At 37.6% G+C, this 24,702-nt stretch overlaps 1 protein-coding gene across 3 annotated transcripts in view; it reads right to left on the reverse strand.

The window, feature by feature from the left end:
• Positions 1-6,833: 6,833 nt before the first annotated feature.
• The window catches only part of ZNF532 (zinc finger protein 532), a 49,038-nt gene continuing 31,169 nt past the window's right edge, over positions 6,834-24,702 (reverse strand). For all 3 annotated transcript variants that reach the window (XM_009274727.2, XM_009274728.2, XM_009274729.2), the window contains 5 exons: positions 21,837-21,999; positions 17,815-18,093; positions 11,545-11,657; positions 9,658-9,805; positions 6,834-7,854 (listed from right to left, as the gene is read on the reverse strand). In XM_009274727.2, the coding sequence (XP_009273002.1) occupies positions 7,360-7,854; positions 9,658-9,805; positions 11,545-11,657; positions 17,815-18,093; positions 21,837-21,999 (1,198 nt within the window). In that variant the 3' untranslated portion in view covers positions 6,834-7,359. The remainder of the gene's footprint in view (positions 7,855-9,657; positions 9,806-11,544; positions 11,658-17,814; positions 18,094-21,836; positions 22,000-24,702) is intronic.

Genomic DNA, 24,702 nt, shown 5'->3' on the forward strand with positions numbered 1-24,702 from the left:
TAGAAGGGATTTCTACAGTTCTTTGCGTTACCACCTCGTAACGTAGGAAATAATTGGGCATGTTGGCATACCACAAAGGAGAGTCTGGGAATATACCTGGTCACAAACTGAACCTGGGATAGACAACATCACACTTGCACCAAAGCAACAATAGCGTTGATAGGTTTGGATAATAATATTGCTTGAAAGATGCATGAAGTAATCCTTCCTCTTCTGCAGTACTGTGTCTAAAAAGAATGCTCAGCAAGTAAAGAAAGAGCCCAGAAGAACAAAGATGATGGTCAAACATCTTTGCAAACATGCTCGTGAGAGCAGAGTGAAAATTTGGATGTGTTCTGCCCGTGCTTTTCCGCATTTCCCAGTCCAAAAATCAGCTAATCCTTATGCAGAATTTCTTGGATTTATTGTGCAGAGTTCCCATACTAGTCTCCACTTTCAATCAAATAAAAATTAGACTAACCTTTAATTAATTTAAGTTTAATTAATACTGTTTGTTCCTGTTTTCCTTGCTTGCGTGCCTATGAATACGTGCATACCCGCTTCAAAAAAATATTTGCTACACAATTATTTCACAAACTGTCCACAGGCAGAGAAAAGCTGGTGTAGTGTAAAGCGTAGACAATTGGAGGAGAGACACGCATGGAAACAGCCCTCAGCTGTGTTTAAGCTACTGCAAAAAGAAAGGTAGTAATTGTTTTCCATGTTGGCTACTAGAACGGTCTTAAATTACAACAAATGTTATTCACGTCAAATATTATTTCAAGGCTTCTCTCTTCTCATGAGCCTGGATGCCAATAAGTGAGCAAGAAAGATGAGTCTTAGGAGGATGAAGACAACAGAATCACAACGATGCTTTAAGAAATACTCTTTTTGGTACAACGCTCTGTGTTGTGCTGCTTCTGGGTCTGAAAATCTAATGTGGCCACCCTATGTTATAATGCTTGTCACACCCCATGAGATTACAGTTTTTCCATTCACAAGATTTCTGAACTTTATTAGAGAAACTGAAGAAATCCGTATTGTTGTGCTTCCCTCTTGCATGATGCCTGTGAGTTCATAAACGGAAAGGGAACAGATTTCAGACTTTGGCTAATCACAGTAGGTTTGTTAATCACAAAGCAGCTTAGTCTGGGAACACTTACAACACCAGAATTTTTGAGAAATCTCAACAGTCTTCTATAAAAAGAAAGAAAGACGGCTTAGCAGCGAGCCATACAGTACTAAAATTACCTGTTGTAAGCAGATTTGGTTGTAAACTGAAGAACTAATTAAAACTGCCATGATTAAAAAAGCCTTTGTCTAGACTTCTGGTTCACATCAGCTGCAGGGTGACTCAAGTGTGACTGTAGGGGACTGAAATGGAGAAACAAGGTGCCTAATGGAACACCTGAAGTAACTGGTCAGTATCTGCTATGTATTATGACGACGTGTTCGCAGAACATCTGCAAGAATAAAGAACAGCACCTCACTGAAGAGCAGGAGAGAGCAGCTTTCAGTTTGGTTTAAGTATCCTAAATGTCATGTGTGGAGGGCTCATTTTTCCCGTTAAAAGAGCCTCGTTTGGTAGAGCACACATAGGTTTCTGGCTGTGTCATGTTAATTCTGCACACTCTTTAGTCATCTGATCGTTTAAGCACAGCAGAACCCAGAAAGTAATATTTAGGGCTTTCCGTATGTGCAGTTTGCTATAGTATGTATAGATGTTTTCTTAGAAGTTAAGTACTGTGTGGTTTTAAATACTATTTTTGGAATAGAGACAGGAAAAGAGAAGGAAGAAGGGAGGGGGGACAAGGAAAGTTCTTTTTCATAATTCTTAGATAAGTAATTTCACCTTATGGATCCTGGCTATATGAATGCCTGTACCGATACTAGTAATCTACGTCAAACGCTTCCCTACGTTTCTCCTTCAGTATGAAGCCTAGCAGTGTGTATTCAGTACAGGAAGGTATTGGTCTACTGTACAGCTGAAGGCTCTACAGCAAAATAATCTGGCTGTCTTATTATGAGTCCCTATGATATGATGCTTTCATATATGATGCTTTAAAATTTTCTGGGACAGCTCTTATCTTTTCCAAATATATATTTTTAGTAAATCTTCTTTCTATGCACATTAATAAGATTAATGAATAGAAATACATCAGCACAGAACTGCTGGACGATCTTGGTTGTAATGGCATTTATCTTCCTGGTTTGTTTTTCATAGTGCTTTGATCCTACAAACATCCATATACATACTTTCTTCATATGAATAGTCCTGTTGAAATCAATCGGAATAGCTTCATGTAGGAAGTTATGCACCAGCCTGTTTATTTGGAAAATGAGTGCTGAAAGATTCAAGTTGCCCAGAAACAAGAAGTTAAAATCCACGTATGGCCTCTTTGAAGAAATTAAAGCCATGTTTTAGGGCTACTACAATTATTTTAATTGTTAAAATACAAAAGCAGTGACTTCTGGAATACAAGGCTCAGTTGAAATTGAAGTACATAAAGGTACACAGATATGTAGAAACCAGCTCTGGGGTATTAATAGAATTATCAGGTGAATACTTAGAAGCATTTCAGAATTACCGTTTGTTCAAACAAAAATCCTTTCCCTCCCCCCATACCAAAATATATCTAAATTTCAAATATTTTTGTACACTTCATTAAAAGCTGCTGTTCTCAGCAAAATTCAACGTTGCACAGGTAAACCCCATAAGCCCATTACTTCCTTGGCAAACAGTTCAAAGAAAGATATGGTTTCTTTCTTTGTTTTAGGTCTGACTCTTTCACCTTTCATCTTGAAAAGAGATTGGAAAGCTGATAAACGTAATCCGCTGAAGGAGATATTTGTGAATCTTTTTTTGCTCTAAAGCCATTGGAAGGTTGCTTATTTTCAGAAGCATCATCATGTACCTTTTGAGGAAAAAAAGAAACTGTACATGAAGATCTTAAAGTGACAAGCACTTCAAAAGCTGTTTAAAGAAAAAACTCCAGTTCCAGTGATGGCAATCTGTTCTTATACCATGCAGTCTCTTTCTCTGTTGCTAAGTTTCATCGAAAATTAAACACATATTACCTGCACTGGAACCTGAGTCAGTCATCCATCTGGAAGGACTCTCGTCACCTCTGGCTCTACAGAATATTCCACAGTAGAGACAGCTGGAACTGAGGGAAGGACTTGAGAAAGCCTCATGCCATCCCTTTTTTCTGCCCACAGAAATTTCCCAGAACATCATAGCATCTACTAAGCACCCACGGAGGGCTCGAGCGCAGCAAGGAGCTACCACAGCATATTTGTGAGCAAGGCCAAGGATTGCCACAAGTAAGTTTTATAGAAATAAAATAAATTAAATATTTCAGAAACTAAAACAAGATAAGCAAACGCACAAAGAAAATCCAGAGACAGCCCCAGATGGTTGATGTGTGGTAATGACCACTTTCAATACCCAGCAGTGGGGTAGACTCTACCTGGCAAGTAGACATTTAGTTATTCAGTATTTTATCTCTGGTTTTGTTTGAGTTCTGTACTTACAGTTTGTTTACAGTACTGTCTGCTCTTCAGCCTAGAGATAGATGAATTAACCTTGAAATTAATTTAAAGTTAACTAGGTCAAGCACTGAGAGCGGTTTAGCCACAGCAACTCCATGTAGGCCAATTTACCTTGCATACACACACACAGATAAAACTACTTTTTGAACAGTGAATTAGCTTCCATGGTATTATACACTACCATGTCTAAAACTGCCGTTACCAAGCTGATGGATTTAAAACTGATTTGGTCATCGCTACGCTATATTACATAGTCACATGATCATTCATCTAAGACTACATCTGCAAAATCAACTGTTGAAAGTTTGAGATGAATTTTATACCAACAAAAATAGGAGAAGTGTGGAGCTAAGCTGTTCAAAAGCTGGATCTCTTCACATGTGGGGGAACTCTCCCTTCCCCCCGAAGAAACTCTCTCCAATTTTGCCATGCAATTGCACTTTCTTTATGGGTTTTTCCCAGCATTCTACATCATAACAACACAGAACCTTGCAAACATTACAGACTTTCACGTCAGATAGGGACTTCTTTTCCTTTTTTTAATTAGGAGGAATTGTCAAATATATTCACTCACAACAGCATTCTTGTAAATTTTTAAAGGCATAACAAATGACAGTAAAGAGCAGCTCTGTAACGTGTCTTTATTACAAAGCAAAGAATCACTTAAGAAAAAAAAAGCAAGCTTTTAAAAATGGATAGCAGAAGTAACAGTGTTCAGAACAAGCTTCAAGGTAAACAGAAAATATTTATGAGATTGCAATTTGTCAAGGCAATTTTAAAACCAATCAACAAGTCACGTTGTCTGCTGATTTCTACATATTGGAAGACATTCATTCAAAACTTGTGATAAAACCCATACAACTTCAAAGAAATTAGTGACATGGAGTCTACTGATTATTTGCTATTAAATTATCTCTTTTTTTTTTTTAAACATACAAGTGTATTAGGATCGTGAATAAAGAAGTAGTATCTTCCTGATATCTGCATAAAATCAAATGAAATTTGAGGGCATGGGAACACCTTAAAGCCTCATCCCTCCCCTCAGGGACAAGAAGTTTCTGACAACGTTACAGCAACATATATTGTATTTGTTTTCCAAATAGTTAAAGAAAGAATCCTTCAGGAAATGAAGACATTTGAGATATTTAAAGCATGGTGATAGCAATAAAAGAGGAGATGAGTCTTTCAGTATTTCACCCCCAATCAGGAGAGTTGAAGGAGTGATTTCACTTTGTTCAAAACACCCGACATAGCACAGGGCTTTAGATTTACAGAGGGAGAACACTGACTTGAGAAAGGTGGATGTGGAGACATGTCAGACTGATTGCTCTTTTAAAAATTGCTTTCTCTGAAGTGTTTCGTTTTAAATAATATATTGTTTTTCAGAAACAAGATGTGTACTATAATGCTGCAGAGAATGGAACTGCAGGTGTTGACCTGACCTGTTGAAGGAGATCGCAATGAACAACAGAGGTTTAGAGCCTAAGGCCTCAAGATTGGAATGAGCACGCTATAGAACTCTATACCAAGAAAGCTGATGGCTAGAGGCTTAAATGGGGCGCCCCGAAGACCACGAGCAGGGTCAGTGAGGCAATTTATTTAGGAAATGTCACACTATTGACCAACATTCGTCAGGGGGTAGAGTAGACTCACCGCTAGTTTGGCAATTCAAAGTCTCTAAAGTATAACACCACTTCTAAACACTCTTCTGCCTTGTGATCAGCGTGCTGTCAGTGCAAAAAGCGTGACAGGAGACTGCCCTGCATGATCTGCCTATACGGTCCACAAAAAGCAGTTTTATGGAAAATCTATGAAGCACTATAACCAAATCAATAAGACTTCTTTTGACTTTTACAGACTTGTCACAGGTATTGGCATTATATCAATTCCAAGCCATCATTCTAATGGGACTCGGGAGAATTCCTCGACAGCTTTGTTCTCATCAAAATGTTCCTTCCAGGACTTGATTGCCACTGTTAACTCTGAAAGGTTGATTAGGTTACAGGGTACAGATACATTTCCCACCCTTCTATGTAGAACAAACAACTCTTACCATAAAATAGATTTAAATATATATAAAATGGTAGATGCAGCTGCCAACACTTAGTTAATAATTTTTACTTTGGAAATGAACCAAAACCATCTGTGTTTGTAACAATACCTGCCCCTCCTAAAACCATAAGACTACCTGTAACTCAGAACTGAGAAATGCATTCATTAAAAAAGCAATAAGCATGAACACTTACAGAAGATTAGATGTAATATAGTATAATGATGAAAAAGTACTGATTTATACAACAATCTAACAAGTCTGTTTAAAAGTATTTTGTTATTTTTCTGACGCCTGATGTTGTAGCATATGTAAAAATGCAAGGTCTTGCTCTTTCATATTTACGATCTGATTACAGATTAGTCTACTGAGAATCACCAGCAAGCATGAGCACATGAGAAAAGCTAGCTTTGTGTGGATGAATGCAAAATAAAATACATTTTCCAGTACTTGGTACTGAAATGTTTTGACTGGCTATGACTAATTTTGCAGGAACAGACACTCAATCTTTTAGAACATTCCCTCCAGAAGATTATATCCAAACATACACTCTATTAATCACTCAAGATACAATTATTATTTTATTTAGTTTACTTTATAAGGATGTTTTTCACTGCTGTAGCCCTAGAGGCACTAAATGACTAATCTTACAGACTTCATTGCGACTCCTTGTACTATTCAATGAAAGGAAGGCTCTCAAAAACTACCCCTAGCATTATACCCTGCAGAGTCAAAGTTCCTTTTATTTCAATGGGCTTCAGATCAGAACCTGAAAGTGAAATTATTCTCTTCTAGAAGATTCATAGTTTAGTAACTATTTTAGTTACTTTGATATGCAATCTTCACCCAGATCCACAAAGATTTTCCTGTGGAGATACCCATGTATATTTGCAGATCTTAGTCAATGTTTTTAATACCAGAAATTTTCTGTATTTTTTGTCCTCTTCTGCACTAAAGGGGTCCATTTAATCCAAATGATGGTCCAAGCAAGTATCTATCCTTATAGTGAGGTTCATACATGCAATGTGATTTTCAAAAGCAGCTAAGGCACTTGGGAGCATGAATTCCTTGTGCTGTTAAGCAGCTAGAAGCTTTGAAAAGTCCGTCCCCTGAAGCCGATGTTACCACAACATTATCATCATAAATAAGGCAGTGCCTAGAAGTTCCCCAGCAGCACCTTTGAAGGAAGCCTTAAAAACCTGCTGTGTCACAAGAGCAGCTGCAGTTAAATTTTTCTTTTTTTTTTTTTTAATATATATTTTTTAAGAGAAAGTTTAAAAGCTTCCTTAGACATTTAGAAGCAGAAGTTCTTAGAATTTAAAATCTCCCCTTAGCTTGCTTCCCGTCCTCACTCCCCTCCAAGCGCTGCCTTCTGATGCACTTCCATTAGCTTCTTTCAGAAGCATTCAAATAAGAAACAGTTTAAGAGAACCTAAGGAACTGCCCCAGCATTCAGAACTCTGTTTTAAAGAAACTTACTAGAAAAAAAACAGAAACAAAACAGAAAAACGCAAATTTTCCACTAGATACCAATACAAACACATAACAAAGAGTATAAAAGTTATTAGTTTAAATATATACAAACTCTTTTCAACTCAAATACTGCTTCAATGGTTTTGAGGGTATAGACAATGAGGTGAAGGGGGACACTTTTATGCAGAATATATTGCAACAGCCTGAACAGTACTGTTAACACTATTATACCTTGAACTTTCTGTAGCAAAAATGTCATTAGTGTTCCAATGTGGAGAGAGATTTCTGCGTCCCAAATAATCTGATCACTTTTCAGCTGAACTCATTCTTTTTGACTTAATGAAGGCCATGCCATGTGTTCTCATATGAGTGTTTAAGGCCGCTTCAGTTTCAAAAGTCTTTGCACACACTTTGCATCTTCTGTCTGATGCCATACTGTCAGATGATTCATCCTCGTGATTGGGTTTATTTTCTTGCTGATTATCCTCCCCAGACCCATTTTGTTTTGATACTGGCTGAGGCTCCTTCAGCTTATGTACAATGAAGAGATGTCTGGACAGGGACACGTGAGATGTGTAGCAGAGTCCACATTCCCTGCATTGGTATGAAGAGCCATCAGATTTATGCTGAGGAATATGTTCATGAAACTGGAGAAGATTTTCTGTTGTAAAGCCACAAACAGCACACTTGTGAACTTTAAAAACATTTATCTTTAGCTTCTTCAATGGCTGAGTGATTGCACCTCGTGGAGGCCTGAATTCCAGTACAGGTTCTTCCAATTTACGCTTTGGACTAGGAACCTAAAAAAAGCCATAAATGGTGTATCATGTAAGCATAAATACGCAGTTCTTTTCATAACTATTTGTGACTTGCAAACTTCAAAAACTTTCCCTTGGTAGATTCCAGTACAACTTTGATAAATACAATATTTGAAATAACACAAGCAAATATATGTTGTGCATGTTGGAAAACTAGGGGTTTTCTTTACTGTAAATTGCACTTAAAATTTGCTTTGTCACCTCTGACAGAGCTACAGTATCTAATACACTGTATAAACTTGAATAAATATTTGCCAGCGTAACTGCATCCAAGTACACACACCAACGAGACTTCAATTGTGTACAGAATGTAGAATATCAATCTAGGAACTTTTAAGCACTACCTTCTGGAACTCCATTTTAATTACTTAATATTATTTCATGCCTGAAATTTGACTTGATGGATTATCTCCTGATTGTTAGTAACCAAACTAACACATTGCCAAAGGGTGAATCAACATGCACAATTTTTTAAACTAACTAAACTGATCATTTTTTATATTCTCCTTGTTGTTCTTCTGACATGAATATTCCTCAAGAATCCTCTGCATCCTATGTAGCTCAGAAATGCTCCATGATGTTTTAAAAAACAATTTTTCCACCTGCCATATTTTCAACACTTAAGTAAGAAGACAATATGTTGGGCTGAAAGAGAGTCCTGTAAAGGACAATAGTACATTTTAAAAAACAGGTATGTTTGCGTCTCTGCTGTCAGCTTTGGACATGCCGTCAAAGGTGAAATTCTTTATCATACAGCACCCAAAACACTTTAAAAATGTTGTTAATCTCTGCATGTACCAAGTCTTTGAATAGCGCTGTCATCTTATTTTTGCTTTGCTCCTAACGCTCATCATCAATAGAAGAATAGAATAGAATATTTCAGTTGGAAGGGACCTACAATCATCATCTAGTCCAACCACTAGCCTGACCACTTCAGGGCTGACCAAAAGTTAAAGCATGTTGTTAAGGGCATTGTCCAAATGCCTCTTTTTAAGGCACTGACAGGCATGGGGCATCGACCATCTCTCCAGGAAGCCTGTTCCAGTGTTTGACCACCCTCCCAGTAAAGAAATGCTTCCTAATTTCAAGTCTGAACCTCCCCTGGCACAGCTCTGAGCCATCTCCATGCGTCCAATCACTGAATCCCAGGGAGAAGACCTCAGCACCTCTTCAGGAAGCTGCAGAGAGCAATGAGGTCACCCCTCCAGCTGCCTTTACTCCAAACCAGCTTTACTCCAAACCAGTTTTGCTGCCCTCCTCTGGATGCATTCAAGGACCTTAACATCCTTCTTAAATGGTGGGGCCAGAACTGCACACAGTACTCCAGGTGAGTCCGCACCAACGCCAAGTACAGCAGGAGATCCTACTGTATTTCAATCATCAGATTGAAAGCAGTTTCACTGGAAAATTTATATCAAATAAGCTCAAGGCTGGGTATTTGGAAGAAGGTCATATTGCTTCTACGTAACCTGTAGCTTTTCTATAGCTATGAGAGGACCTGGTTGCAGAGGATTTGAAAGGTGCTCTTAAAGCAAACCACTAAGGGGTAAGTTATATTCTCCATCATTCAGTGATCAAACCAAACAGAAAGTCTTTCCAAAAACATGTTCTAGTTCAAGCATGACAGAATTTGTTGCAGGAACCTTTGAGACATTTTTTGGGCTCTACTTCACAGAAGATCAGACTTTTATGGGATCAAAATATCTGCATCTATTTAAAGATCCTGAATGTGTACCCACAAAAAAATTCATTCTCAGTGACTGAATGAATCTTCTAAGGGATTACCTTTGTGTCTTCTTTTACTTCCCTTTCTTCCATATTGGTTGATTCAGTCATTTCTTTCACATCAGGGTCTTTAATGCCATGCATCAACTGAATATGTTTTTCCAACATTAACCGCTTGGTAAAAGTACGTCTTGAATCTGGGCAGTGCCTACATAAACACAAAGCAGACAGGCACAGATCCAAATGTCACGCATAACAGTAAGTCATAGTATTCTGAAGAATATAAATAGAACTAGTAAATAAATCCAGACTAGAGTACAATCTATTAAAGATAGCGACAATATTTTTCCAATCAATTGCACAGGTAAGTATTATAAGAAAATGAGCATAATTACAAAATAAAACTAGAAATGTTTGAGCAATTTATATTCAGAGCAAATAAGAAGTTCTCTGAAGATAATATCCAAAATGGTACAAAGCGTGAGTCAGAATAATACCTGGGAGCATCCAAGTTTGTTTCTTAGACCTCTGCTAACATCACCAAACTGTACATTGTATTAGACACTTTCCCAAGTTCTCCTTAATTTAAATTTCATAGGGAAAGCAATCACCTTCCATGTAGGATGAATGCTAGCTCCAAGTGACACTTAATTCTGCATTCAAATCCAAATACTTTATCTCCTTGGAACTAGTAATTCCTTCTCAGCTCCCTTTCCAACCTTAAACTAACCAGCAGAACAAACTTGTCTTTCACAATCTGTGGTTTGTTCTCCCACACAGAACCAGCTGCATCACTTCTAAACCTCTCATGTGCTTTTGGGGAGTGTATTTCTTCTGAGCTCCAATGTTCTAACATATTGTACAGGTGTCTGGAGGAGGGATGGCCAAACAAGAACTCTAGGGGAGAAGTTAAAACTGTAATACTCTAAGTCTCCCTCCTAAGGTTTTAACTTTTTAAATGCTGTTTCATTGAACTTTATTTAAAAAAAAAAAAAGAAAAAAAGACAGTACTGTGGGCATTCTGAAATTAAAACAGAGAACCACAATAAGCTTTCTGCTCCAAGGGTATGCAAAAAACAGGCACTCGCTGCTTGTCATATACTGAGAGAAATAGTGTCTAGGCTAGCCAGCTCATGTAGGTTGAAGTACAAATTAAGGGTACATTAGAAACAATCTGATGCATGGGTTGTGTCAGGCAAACACGGTGCAGGGAGACAGGAGGTTATAAAGCACTTTGTTGGAACGCTGTGCATGGCAGTCTCAAGTTTCCACACCACTGGGCCGTGTAGGCCTTGTGCTTTCCGTAACAAAGCAGAGATCATACTACGGCAGGGAAGGGACTGGTAAGATCTTGGCCACAGAGAATGGCTGCTGCTTGCAGCTTCCTTTTCAGACCTTCAAACTCGGTTCCACAGCATGCAAACACATACATAACTACGAATGAAGAGATACAACAGAAAGTTTGTTTTATATATCTTATCTGATGGACATGGATTTTTCTATTAAATTATGTATCGTCCCTCCAGCCACTTAAACATCACTAAGGATTTTTTAGATATTACACACTGGTTTATGTATGAGAAAAATACTACAAATACTAGCCTTTGTAGATTAGAAGAGTGGGCTATATATTTGAGACACTATTGAAAACCAAGTTCACCTCTGTAGAACTATCAGCCATGCAAACTCTCAGCTCAGTAAAGTTTCAGATTTGCTTGCCAAAGCCCCTAAAAGACAGCAGACTTCATGTACATGCATTCTCAGTAGCCTGCTATGTTTTATGCATGCAGGATAGCCTAAATAGTTTGGCCTGTCTATGTATCTAAATACCTGATTCATTCGAATGAATGGGACACTGGCTTTCATACAATCAAGAAAAGAAATTCAACTAACAATGTTTTTTGTTGGTTTGTACTCTGTTTCTAAATAAATAAAAGTAGAACTTACGAGCACGTATAAACCTTCCTAATGCCTTTGTGCTTGATACGATTGTGACGACATAAACTGTGGGATGAACTGAAAGATTTGTCACATTGTCGACATGGATGTTTCTTCATTTGCTTCAAAAAAAGAAGAAAAATACATTAATTAAAAATGCTCAGTAAAAGTAGTGCATGTCTTGAACCTTTTAATAATCGGAAAGAAACATCACTTACCAGTGTCTGGTACTATATCTTCAAGTACACACCACTCCTACAGCAACACTGCAGAAGTCAGAGGACCTGGACTTCTTTCAAAGCAGTGTGGCCAGCATGAATTACACACACATCTATCACCAGTTGTAAACCGGTGTCACAGACTGTGGATGAAGTGAATTTCTTCCACCAAAGAAGCAAGGAAGATCAGTGGATTATTTCTGGATCAGTAAAGGCAGTACAGTGAGAGACTTGCTTTCACTATAAAGTAACCTTTCCCTTCCCATCACCAAATTATGTCTGTGTTTGGTGATTGAGAGAGCTTATGAGTCACCTACAAGGAGGGGTGAAGAGCACATAATAAGGACCAAAGCAAAACATCACGAACACTGACACGCTAACAGGGCTCAGAAAAGTCAGGAAGAAATGAGAGGTATGGTCCGATGCCAACTTGAGGGACATCTGTTTGGGGAATTCTGTGGGTTTTATATTACAATTATATTAGAGTGGAAAGAGAAAGAAAAGGAAGGAAGCTGAAAAGGATGGAGTGGTCTCCATCTATGTCATTCCAGCTGAACATGGCCACAGGAGCTCTAGTATCTGAAGAAATAACATCTCCAAAACTGCGGACTATACAAGCCCCAAGAATGAATGAATGACATGGTCCTATCCCTTAAATTCCATCAGTCCTAGAATTCAGTTCAAAGGGCACGTCATATCAACCTGAGTAGCTGCAGTAAGGAAATGGAAATATTCCCAATCAGATTTCCTGCTTCATTTCACAGGTAACTAGATTATTCAAGCTCATATCTGTAATTTTTGCTGTTTTTGCAGTAACAAGCAAATCGAAACAACATTTTGGAAATTAAATCCAAACACTGACCAAACAAATCTAATTGAAGACCTTTCCAGATTACTTTTCATAGAATCATAGAATCAAGGTTGGAAAAGTCCTCTAAGATCATCGAGTCCAACTGTCAACCCAACACCACCACGCCCAGTTTACTTTTCAAAACTTTTTTTTTTTACTTTTCAAAACTTTTGTAAAAAAGTAAACTTTTTCCAGTTTACTTTTCAAAAATCCAGTCAGGGCCAGGATCCCACACTCATCATTCAGTATAATGATTCCTGCCAGAATCAACATGTCCTGGGTCTGAAAAAGAAATGGATTTTATTGGAACCTCCCAAAAGAAATCCGGATCGCGTGGACCCAGATTTCAAGTGTTCCAGTCTGAGGGAGGGCTCATGCCTGCTAGTCAGGTACAAGTGAAGGAATGGACAGTTTCATACAATCAGTCAAGTATCTAGAAGGAAAATCACGTTCATTGGATTACTTTTTCCTGCTCTAGCAGTGATCATAGTTTTCCTTCATAGTGTCAATAACATTCTCTTTCCTGCATTTACTGGGAAACTGAAAAAAACAAATAATATAATTTTATTCTACTATTCCAACTGAGGCCACTGAGCAAAAGACTTGGATCAACACTTGAAATGGGACCCTTCTTGACTCTTCTGGAGAATCCACCCAAGACCTGTCCCTGTGTTCCAAAGCACTCAATAGCAAAGATCTTCTTCATGGAATAATGTAAAGGGTTTGGCTCACTTATTCTTACCGTCTGAGGAAGTGACAAATTCCTAAACCATGGAGATGCACAATAATCCACATGGACATTTTAATATGACGTAAGTCATTCTCTGGTGCCTAACATTAATCCGTAGTAACAATAATAATAAAAAAGAATTCTCAGTCCTAAATACTAACAAGCTCAAGCCATACAGAAATGCTTAAGGAACTGAAAAACATCCATCTTATATTTGTGCTCTGAGTGCTGAACTTTATATTGATGTTCATATTCTCCCTAATGGCTACATTGCTCAGGAACAGCTACAGACAAGCCAGTGGAGATCTACAGAGGTGACGTCATTACCAAAAATTATCATTCACTGCAAAGTTTGGAGTGAATGGTAGAAGGCTTGTACACAGGAAAAAGTGATGTCTGGAATGGCTAAAGGAGTAAGAGCTTTTACAGTGAGATGAGAGACCTTTTCCTATCAAGACCAAAATCACATGGAGTGTGGGGGAAGGAAAGAACAGCCGTTTTGAAAGGTCATTCATGCAAATGTGAAGCAGCCCATTAGGAAACACGATATGGTAATTTTATTGGGGCTAGTCAAAATAATGCTGTTAGAGGCGCAGTACTGTTCAACCTAGACTTTTTTTTCACGTTTAAAGGCCAATTAAAATAAAAGGAAATAACTTATTTCGCTCTTAATTGTTAAAGGAGGAAACCTGACAGTGTTTACACGTAGTGCATACTCATTAATGCTAATGCATTAATCAGTACATTTTGCAGTATGGCTTTGCAGCATGCTTATGACTGCAATGCTCTGGGAAGAATTTATAAAATAAAGTAAAATGTGAAGTCATATTAGGGCTTCTATCAAGAAACAGCCCTGCACCATGCTGTACAAACATACAAGCTCAACCAAGGCAGCCCACGTATCTTTGCTGAGGCCACTGCACAGTGTAGATGCATCAAGCGCCTAGTCAGAAAAGCAGCACGAGGATTGTGCTCAGTTGGACCCAGTCCCTCTCAGAGCACCAGGGGCACTACTTGGGGTAACCATCCATGACACCACACTTGTTCTAAATTTGTTGGGAAGATTCTGGATAGAGACCCAAATAGGATTTTGGATGCATTAGTTTCTGCAATGGCAGCCAAAACCAAAAGAACTAAAAAATTAGTTCTGTAATTAGGTGCAGCAGGACCTGTTGTACAGCATCTTGTCTTTACAGGAAGAAAGAGGATGTTCAATTAGATGCACAGCAAGTCGGAATTGGTAAAGCAATTCCTGCTTAGAAAACATCTGTCCTTTCATAGAAACACACTTACACACAAGTCCTAGGAAGCTCAGTGTATGTCTACCTGGCTGAGTGCAGACATACATGATCCAGTTTCAAGCCAGGAGTTGTACAGACTTGTTAGAACCACCCTTTGTCTGAGCTAATAACATTTTTTTTTTTTTTAAACCAGCACTTTTAAGATCAGTCAGAGAGTCACAAATTTGGCTACAAATTTTCCTACCTTACAGCTGGCTTACCTTCAACCAGCTCAGGAAGAGGATACAGAATCTGTCTATCTGTCTGTGTAGACATTTCCCAATAAGGTCTGGAAACTCAAGAATCTGTCCAAAGAGGATATACATGGCAATACCTCTCCTATGAATATCTCTGAATAATCCAGCCTGGGATCAGCTAAGAAGAGTTACAGCTCCAGACTTTCACTCTGATCCTGTGAAAGCAGCAATTAGAAGTTTGAAACTAATTCTCTTCAAATACCTTACATGACAATGGACTTTGTGAATAGCTTATTTAAAGTTTTTAACAAACATTCTGCATAGATCATTTTAGAGCATTTAACCCACATCTATAATTCTTAAGAAAAACAGACTATAAACTAATTGCATTTTTTATTAAACCCATATCACATACTTAGTTATCTTATGCTCATTTCTAGTCTCTCTACAATAAAATGTATCCATAAAAGTTTAGTTTTTGAATATAGTCATTTTGAAAGCTAACAATTACTGAAAATTTCGAGAGGTCTGGAAGGAATGTAGCAACTGGTCTTTATCATCCATTTCTGAAAGACATGGAGTTGTATTTCTATTCATTTTAATATATACATGCCTCCCGTGTTATTCGAGGAACTGCTTGAATAGGGATAAAAAATAGCACATAAATGTAAGCAATGAAACAGGCCTTTAGGTCAGTATTTGAGTGCAACAATTATCTAATATTTCATAATAAGGACTGTTCTTGAGGTAACATTGCACATTCTTATTAAACATCAGCGATAGAAAGATACATATTTAAAGCTAATATTTAGAAGGATTATCAATGTGTTACTAACCTTATTTTACATGCCTTCTGTCACTTTGCTGTAGATGTGATCAGAGATACCATTCTCTAGTTTGCTCTGAAGTGACAGTTTCATAGGGAGGTTGTGTTGTTTTGTTTTTAAGAATTGCATCAATGTAAAATGCATCTGGTCTTAAACTTATTTCTGTTTGCTGGTAAAAGCACTGATTAAGTTAATATTTGGACTAACAGGCAAAACAGAGTGGACCAACAGTTTATATGCTGCTAAAGAGACTGATTTTGACAGAAAATTAAGCTATGATTGTGTGAGTGTTACAGGATCAGAAACAAGTATTCAGTGCATAGGCATGCCACAGGGACTGTAACAGATTTTATGGAGTTTCTTTATAGACACTGCCTAGCAGAAGTGTCAGGAATATACCTGCTAGGCTTGAAACTGAAGTAATTAACAGTTCTTCTGTGACTTCATAGAATCATAGAATAGTTTGGGTTGGAAGGGACCTTTAAAGGTCATCTAGTCCAACCCCCCTGCCGTGGGCAGGGACATCTTCAACTAGATCAGGTTGCTCAGAGTCCCGTCCAACCTGACCTGGAATGTTTCCAGGGATGGGGCATCCACCACCCCTCTGGGTAACCTGTGCCAGTGTTTCACCACCCTCAGCGTAAAAAATTTCTTCCTTATTTTTGAATATAGTCATTTTGAAAGCTAACAATTACTGAAAATTTCGAGAGGTCTGGAAGGAATTTTATTTTCAATGGACAGAAATGGACAGAAATGCAAAAATAGTCTTTTAAAGCAACTGGAGAAATCAAATGGAGACCACATGATCTCAGCTGTTTGTCTACTTTTCATGCCCTCAAGCTGTAAAAGGAGAACCAGGTAAAAGAAAATGCAGTTCTGTGAATCATAATCCTTTGGTTTTGTGTGTTTCATTCCAAGGGGGACTGGCAATGTAGCTACAGGACTCTACAGCAGGAAGGCTGAAAGAATGGAGTGGGAGTTACTGAAGGCAGGAGGAAACATGGAAATAGTCTTCTGTCAGGCAGGCTTGGGTGCTATTTGCTTGAAGTTGTCATAAGAAAATTAGAGATGACACTCAGTAGTCTGGCATTTTCAGCTTTTCCATAAAATGTTTATAAACAGAATAAAATAATTTGCACAACAGCTTTAGAGATAAGCACTGTAATTTGAAGGGATACAGAAACCTCTGGAAATGTGCTATCATTTATTATAGCATATTAGCATCCTGAAAACGACAGATTTTCACTCAGGATGATTCTTCTCCACTTAGACAAAATAAGTCTGTTATCCCTTCCAGTTCTGCTCTTAGATTAGCACAGTACATTAGTTTAATTCCCTGCTTCCCAACTGAGGAAAGAATCAGACCATTTTCACTAGCACACAGCGAAGGACAGGACTGGATAGCAGACGACTGCTGTGTCTCAGCATCGGGCTGGAGCTTGCTACAGTCTGTCTCAAATGCAGCTAAGAAGGTTCCATCTTAGGATCAGCTTCACTATTGCCTACCTGCCAGTCTTTTTCATTTCATTTATTTGGAAAAGCTATGGGATGCAGCAAGGATATCAAGCTGTCTTTCTGCTGACTTGAGCATTCCCGTATTTCACTTTCAATCCATTTTAAGTAAGCTATCTCAAATCCAGCTGCTTTAAATACAAAATTCAACGTTCAACTCAGCTGACTTGTTGGCTAAACCTACAAGTGTAAGATTTGAGCAATGGCTCGACCTTAGAGTGAGTCTACCTTTAAAATGAACTGCTGTTTGGCACTCACTGGACCAATAAAACAAGACTCCATTCCCTGAGTCTAACAGTTAATGAATTTTCAAGAGAGAGAGGGAACTGAGAGGGCACAAAGGAAGACATGAGAACCTGGGTCAGATTAGATGACTTGAATGAAATACTGGAACATCTTTCACTCTTCCCATCTTGAAGAGATTTTGGTACTGGATGAACAAGCCTACAATTAAGTAAGAGCGTGTGGATTTTCTCAGTAGAACTATGTAGAAAATGACAAAAAGTAACCAGCCAAAGAAAGAAAGATGAAATAGATATAAGAATAAAGAACAACAACAATGGAATTAAAGGAATTATTTGCAAAAACGCAACTGAATTTGGAAAAAAATGGCTTCATATTGCAGGTTTAATTAACTTTTTTGTAATTGAATATTACTCATTTACCTTTCCATGTTCTTTCCTCATGTGAGAGATGTAAACGTCTCTCTGAGTGAAGAGCCTATCACACTCCCAACACGTCCAGCCAGGATTAGCGACTTTTTTAGGCTCTGCTTTCTTTATGGGAGAAGGAGATTTCTTCTCCAACTTTTCTGTTCCGTTGACAGATTTTGTGTCCTCTTTGTTGTGACTGGCTGAGTTCTGAGTTGTGGGTTTAGTACTGAGAGGCAGATTTATCCCCAGGTTTGGTGGCCCCTCAACACTTTTCAAAGTTCCATGCATAGACTACAATAAAAGAGAAAAAAAAAAAGTACAAAACTAACATAGATGTATACACTTGTATTGACAAAATGCAAAGACCCTCTGAATCAAAAGTCTTCATTTACTTCTTTGTCATACTATTATTAGATCACATTCTTAACTTAAAGAAACATGATTAAGTAAAGGCAAGGCCTAGCATAAAGAGAAACTAGCCAACAACACTAAGAAACACCATCCGTAGCTAAAGAGAAGTCTTCTTCAGTGGCTAGATATTTTCACAAAAAAGAAAGACTTTGTAGTTTAAGTTTAAACTGTTGTTTAATAGGGAGGAAAAAAGGGCTCAAGAAGTACTTTAAGTTAAGTTTAATTTCTCACTTTACTTACCTAACGTATTAATTGAGCATCTCCATTTCAAACTACGTGACTAGAGATTTCCAAGAAGGAAAGGTTTTTACTGACAAATTTTGGCTTGGCACATTGGTAAATAAGACAAGAAAAGGCAACTCTGGAAAGATCAGGCAACTATATTGTTTAGGATATATTAATATTTTATGTTGAGGCTGAGCTAAGCCCCGTCTTACTCCATGCTCAGGTTACGAGCACCCTAACTTAGGGCTACATTGCTAACAGTCCTTAGAAGCAAAGGTGTGCAGGGCTAATGGGGTCCCCAAGACCAGGGGACAGCTAAGAGGTGTGTAACAAGCATTTCTCAAGCACCCTGCAGCTCTCAGGTAGTGACCCTTCCTCACTGATTTATTTCTAGACTTTAAGTAAACAACGAGTAAGAAGGGAATAACTCCACCCTCTCCTTCCCCAATTTCTGGAGCCAGTGTCATATGCTGGTGTGATACCTCAGCCTACCAAAAAGATGACTAGTTCAGGAAGACCTGGGCTTCAGCGGTGTGTCTGAGTTTCATATATGAACATGGACACAACAGGAATGAGTCAGCAGGCTTCTGGGCCAACAAAGATGATTGCAGCCCAGACTTAACATACTGCTGAACATGGATCCACTACCAAGGTCTCTTTCACATCTAAAGACTTGCCCTTTACAATGACAGTGTTCTAATCATCTCACCTACTGACCTTTATTATAACTCTCCTGGATGATGTGTCTAGCCATCCCAAACATAATTATTTTTCCTACAGGTAATCTCAGAAACAAAAAAACAATCAATACATTCTTGATTCTCAAAATATAAGAATACAAATCTGATACTCCAGTATAATACTTCAGTATGAAGTTCTTTTGTAAATCCTGTGGCTTTTGGGACTACCTGCTGGCTCTACAGCAAATATCAACCTGATCTGTAGAACATGTTCTTCTATTTAACAACTTTTAAAAGAAAAGCCAGTAATTTAAAAACCTAAAATGTTATTAAAAAGCAAAGCACACAGGACCAACTGACTGCCTCTAAGAACAAACTGAAGTTGGGTAGTTAAGGAGGAAGTTGCCTTCAGTATCCCATTGCACCAGGACAAGAAGAAAGAAGCACAGGGTAGGGGAGAAGGAGGTTCCTATACTTTTCAGGCAACTGAAGATTGACCTGGAGATTCCATCCCAGCTTAACTTGTCAGCATGTAAAATGTTAGTGCTCAACTTTCTAAATGTCTTTTAAATACAATACTTGAAATTTAGTTTCTTATTTGAAAATAAACAAAAAGCATTAAAGCATAACATGGAGTCACAGTGATCACAGCACATATCACCAGCAGAATGGGGAGCGTTACACCTCTAGTCCAGACCTTCACCACCTGTTCTCACTGGCTGTTAGAAATTTTCTTGCTACAGGAAAATGAGACATACATTTTGCCAACAAGAAACATTCACATCTGCAGGAATTATTCTAGGTTATTTTTTGTAGCTTTAAATAAACTTCTTCTGAGCTTCTTTCTATCCCTTTCTGTTCTATTTTCATCTAGGTCTTCTCTGCCTTGATGGTTGATGTCTAGCCATACCAATTACTTTTTGTGCAGCTGGGCTGAGCTCTGCCCTTGTCTGGCACTCGTCCTCTCCCTGAGTCCTTTTCTGTTTTTATCTATTACTGTTTTTTTAATTCTCCCTTAACTGAAGTCCAATTTATACTTTGCTGCTGCTGTCCCTACTACTATACACACATCCTAAATGTAAAAGCTCTAGCAATTCTGAATAAAAGCAGTCATACTGTTACTGCACGTGTATGTTCTAATCCTCTAATTTTATTCTCAAAAATGTCTGAATCGTTTATAGTGAAACATGCTAAAAAACCACAGGTTGAAAGTACAAACACTGGCATGGAACACTAAAGCCGAAAGAGTTAAATAGTGCCCAAATCGTAAGTAACTGAGAATAACTTTATAATGAGAGATGCTGAGCAACCCTAATTTATGTAAGAATAGCTTCTGGCCCTAACTACAGTCAGATCATGCTCCTAAAATAGTTGTTTTCAGGTCTTAAAGAGTAGTTACGTACAGTTATAACAATACTTTTACAATAATACCTGAGTCAAGAAAAACTAATTACGTAAATAAGACATACAGTGCAATATATGGAATTTGCCTGTTTACCTAAAAAAAATAAGCAATACAAGTAGATTAAGGGAAATAGAAAATAGGACTTTGCATTGCTGTATGAGAGGACCATTTAAGATATCTGGCATAAACGTAAGACGATTCTTACAGTAAACATGAACTAGTTCAGAAACAAAGGAAATATCCAGTCCTTCCAGTATTTCTGAACGTCTTGGGTCAGCCCTTCCCTATCTCGTCCTCAAGTTTAAGATTGGCTTGAACACCCAACTGTTTTTTCAAGACTTGCAATCTTGTTTTCAACACAACTTCAAGATTTCTGAGGTTACAAGTGCCATAGTTGAGACTAAAATGCAAAAAGATGGTTTTAGCAGACAAGAAAGATGTCTGGTTTTCCACTATTCTGTATACAAATTTTACTAAGTCTATGTGTCACTGCAAGAGAAACCCACTGAATTAAGTGCTACCATTCTGGATTGCAATACTTTGCAATGGTGTAAATAACTTCAACTGTTACCAGGCACCAGAACATGTTAATAAGGCATAAGGAATTACAGCACTGCTAACAGATTTGCTATATATAAAACAAGGTAACACAGCATATTTAACATACACAGCCAACAAATTATAGCCAGGGGACTGCTGATTCTTAATAACCTCATTTGCAAGGATGACAGTAAATCTTCTTCAGTTATAAGGGTATTTATGAGAAAATCCACTTCAATTTTTTTCCAAAGCATGCATGTGTTCATGTTCGTATGTAAACACACACACAAATAACCTCTACATCTATTCAAGAAACATACTGGTTCCTACTGGTGAGTTCTGAACATCAAAGGTTTGATTTTAAAATGTACTCAGCATTCTCAACTCCTAACAACTGGAATAATACTTAGAATACTGTAAATAAGGCTCAATACTTATTAAGATTGGACTAACTTACTTCACTATACCCATTATTATTTTGATAAAATGACCTATTGAATGCAATGAACTGAGATACTCCTGGTATACCAAAATCAACATTCATATAGAAAAACTGAGTTAGTGATTACATCATAGATACACTGAAGATGACACGAAATATAACATTTTAACATTTGAGAACATTATTCACAGATTACTCTTTTGGAATTATTAACATCTCTCTCTTTCAGCAGTCTTCTTGTTATTCTGTGCCTTTTTACAGTATTTTCTCACAGCATATATTGCATGACAAATGGTATCTACGAACGAAACAAGAGAAGATGCCTACACACCTTGATATGATCCATCATAAGCTGTTTCTGTGCATATAGAAGAGAACAGTCTGGACACTTGAAAACAGACACCTTCTGGTTTTCAATGTGCTGATCAAAGTGGCGATAGAGCAAAGGTTGTAGAGTAAACACAGTGTCACACATAGAGCATTTATATATTATTCTAAAAACAGAAGTACAATAAACAACGTCAGTCATGTTGATGATCTATTTGCAAGAATCATGATGTTAACTTTTTTCCTCAGCAGAGATAAGACTTGACATGTTTAAGCAATCATTTCACACTGCCTGAAAAAAGTTAAAATTAAACTAATTCCAAACATCCTCCAATTTCAAAATATGGGAGCAGTAGAAAAAACCACAAAAATAGAAAAAAAAAATTAAAAAGTGCAAACAAGAATCCAGAAAACAACAGCATATGCCAGTTACATATATAACACCAACATCTGCTTAGGATACTCTGAAAGTTAAGTGTCTTCAGTTTCTGAACTCACATTATAACTAAAGGACAATATACCTGTTTCAGGTTGTAAAGGCATTATGTTTCAAGGAAGTGATTGATTTGATCATAATTGGTAATATACTTCAAGATAAATTTATTTTTGGCAATGTATGTGGTTTTGAACCTCCTGAATGCCAACCCTAGACTCTGTTAATGCTCTGAAGCTGAAACTTCACAGGATGGTATTTCCCTGTTTTGCAATTACATGCCTTTAAGAATCTGTCTATTGAAGCAATGTAGAGACACCACCAAAACCACAACTTCCTCTCTCAGAGCATATGTGACTTTTGAAATTAGTAACCTAAATCTCCCATTCTAATAGGCAATATTCTAATCAAAATTATAACAAAAGCCATTTATGTTTTAGTAGCTGTGTAACTGGTGAAGCAATGCATCTATTAATATAATTTCAAAAGTGCTTTAGAAATAGATACACTAATTAACAAAGAGCTAGATAAGTACTGGACACTAAAAGCATAGTCCCTGAAAATGAATATGATAGCCAAAATTCTGTATCCCAAAATCCTAAGAAAGTTATTAAACAATCTGAAAATAGTCGTATTTTTAGCAGATTCTTGTCAAGTGTCTGTCCAACAGACAAAAAGTATAGGGAAACCAGAAACATAATCCTCTGATCTAAATGCTGCAACAACTACTACATGACAATAGTTTGAAGCTTGTTTCATTTTGCTGATGATTTTATAATGAAAAGTATAGTTTAAATTGCATTCTACGTAATTATTTACTTGATACTTTGCTTGTTGTTTTTGCTTATCTGCATGTTTGATTATATTAAGAATGATTTCCCTGGCAACTAAAGGTGAGTAACACAATTAGCCATTCAAACTGCAACCCTTTAATGTATCTGCTTATAAACAGTAAATAATTCTATTCTTTCAGAAACACCATACTTTTTTTTAACTTGGAAAATGAATGAAAGGAAAATGACACGTGAAAGAAAAGTAACAACGAAATTTGCCATAGATCATCAGATGAGAGAGAAATCTAATCCATTAGCCATCAGTAGTGGTAGTACTTCAGAAAAGTTCAGCTAAAATAAAAGAAACCCAACAACAGGTCCTCAGTACAATGACAGACGCTTCCTCTGCGAAAGCAGTCTTCCTAATTCCATCAGAGGTTGATCTCTGTCCTAAAGAATGACTTTTCATTTAAAAAAAAAAACAAACCAACAAACCCTGCTTGCTAGAATGCTGAATTTTCTCATTATCCACATAAATGTTACAAGTCCTTTCTATATCCCTCTAAGCAATTACCATCAATAGTACATTGTTCAAGAGCTCTAAAGACCACTCTGCACTGTGTTTTGAGATGACAAGAACAGGGACATTGCTTCAATGTCCAAGCCATTCAGTGAGTCCAAATATTTGAAATAATGAAAAATAGTACACTTAATCATATTAACTGTGAAAAATATTATTTCTGTGGTATATCAAGTGGTCCCAGTTTCTTACATATGCTAAGATAAATTTATTTATTCACACAGCATCCTCTGATGACCTACATACTATTGTACTGCTTTCTGTGGTGAACCCTCTGCATGGGATGACATACTCTGCACAGGCACAGCAGAACATATACCTGCTAGGTTCACCTATTAAGCATGGAGTACTTAGAAAGGGGAGCCCCCTCCCCATCCTCTGACCCCCCCACAGTACTGTTCATAAAAGCTTCTTAAACATTATTCAAAACAAGTATTTTAGTTTCCTACATTATTACTGATCTATATCCCTTCAGAATCCTAACTTCTTGGATAATTCCCGTATGAAAGGTGTTAAAGATCTTGCCAGAAATAGGACATGCTTCTTGATAATAATTGTTAAGAAAGAAACCCCAGGTTCTTAAAATGCAGTTTTGCCTCATGCACCTCACATCAATATAAACCCACGTATCTTACTAATAGTTTTAACTGAGATCATAAGAGACAACTTCTCGGGAAAGAAGTCAATGGATCACCACCCCAGCAGGCCAGCTGAATTGCACACAGACAGAAAGAGAGAGAATGTGAACCTTCTCCAGGCACAGTGCTATTACAGGCACACTCTGTGGGATGCACTGTTTAAGCTCTAAGGGTAGAAACAGCCAAAGGATTCACTATGCAAAGGATCATTTCCCTTGGCCACAGCACATAAAGCTACTGAGCATCTAAGCATGCTCCACCATCTTGGTCCCATCTCAGCAGAGCAGCTAGAGATAATTTAAAGCAGTGATTTTACTGTCAGCCCTCTTCACTCCATCCAAGAAAAAAACCAGTTTCCTCAGAAAAGTACTCGCTGCAGTTCTGTAGTGAATCTGCTTGTAATGTCACAAGCTAGAGAGCTGGTACTAACCACACACATTCCCTAA

Source organism: Aptenodytes forsteri, unplaced genomic scaffold, assembly GCF_000699145.1.
Source record: "Aptenodytes forsteri isolate BGI_AS27 unplaced genomic scaffold, ASM69914v1 Scaffold112, whole genome shotgun sequence".
Classification (NCBI taxonomy): Eukaryota; Metazoa; Chordata; class Aves; order Sphenisciformes; family Spheniscidae; genus Aptenodytes; species Aptenodytes forsteri.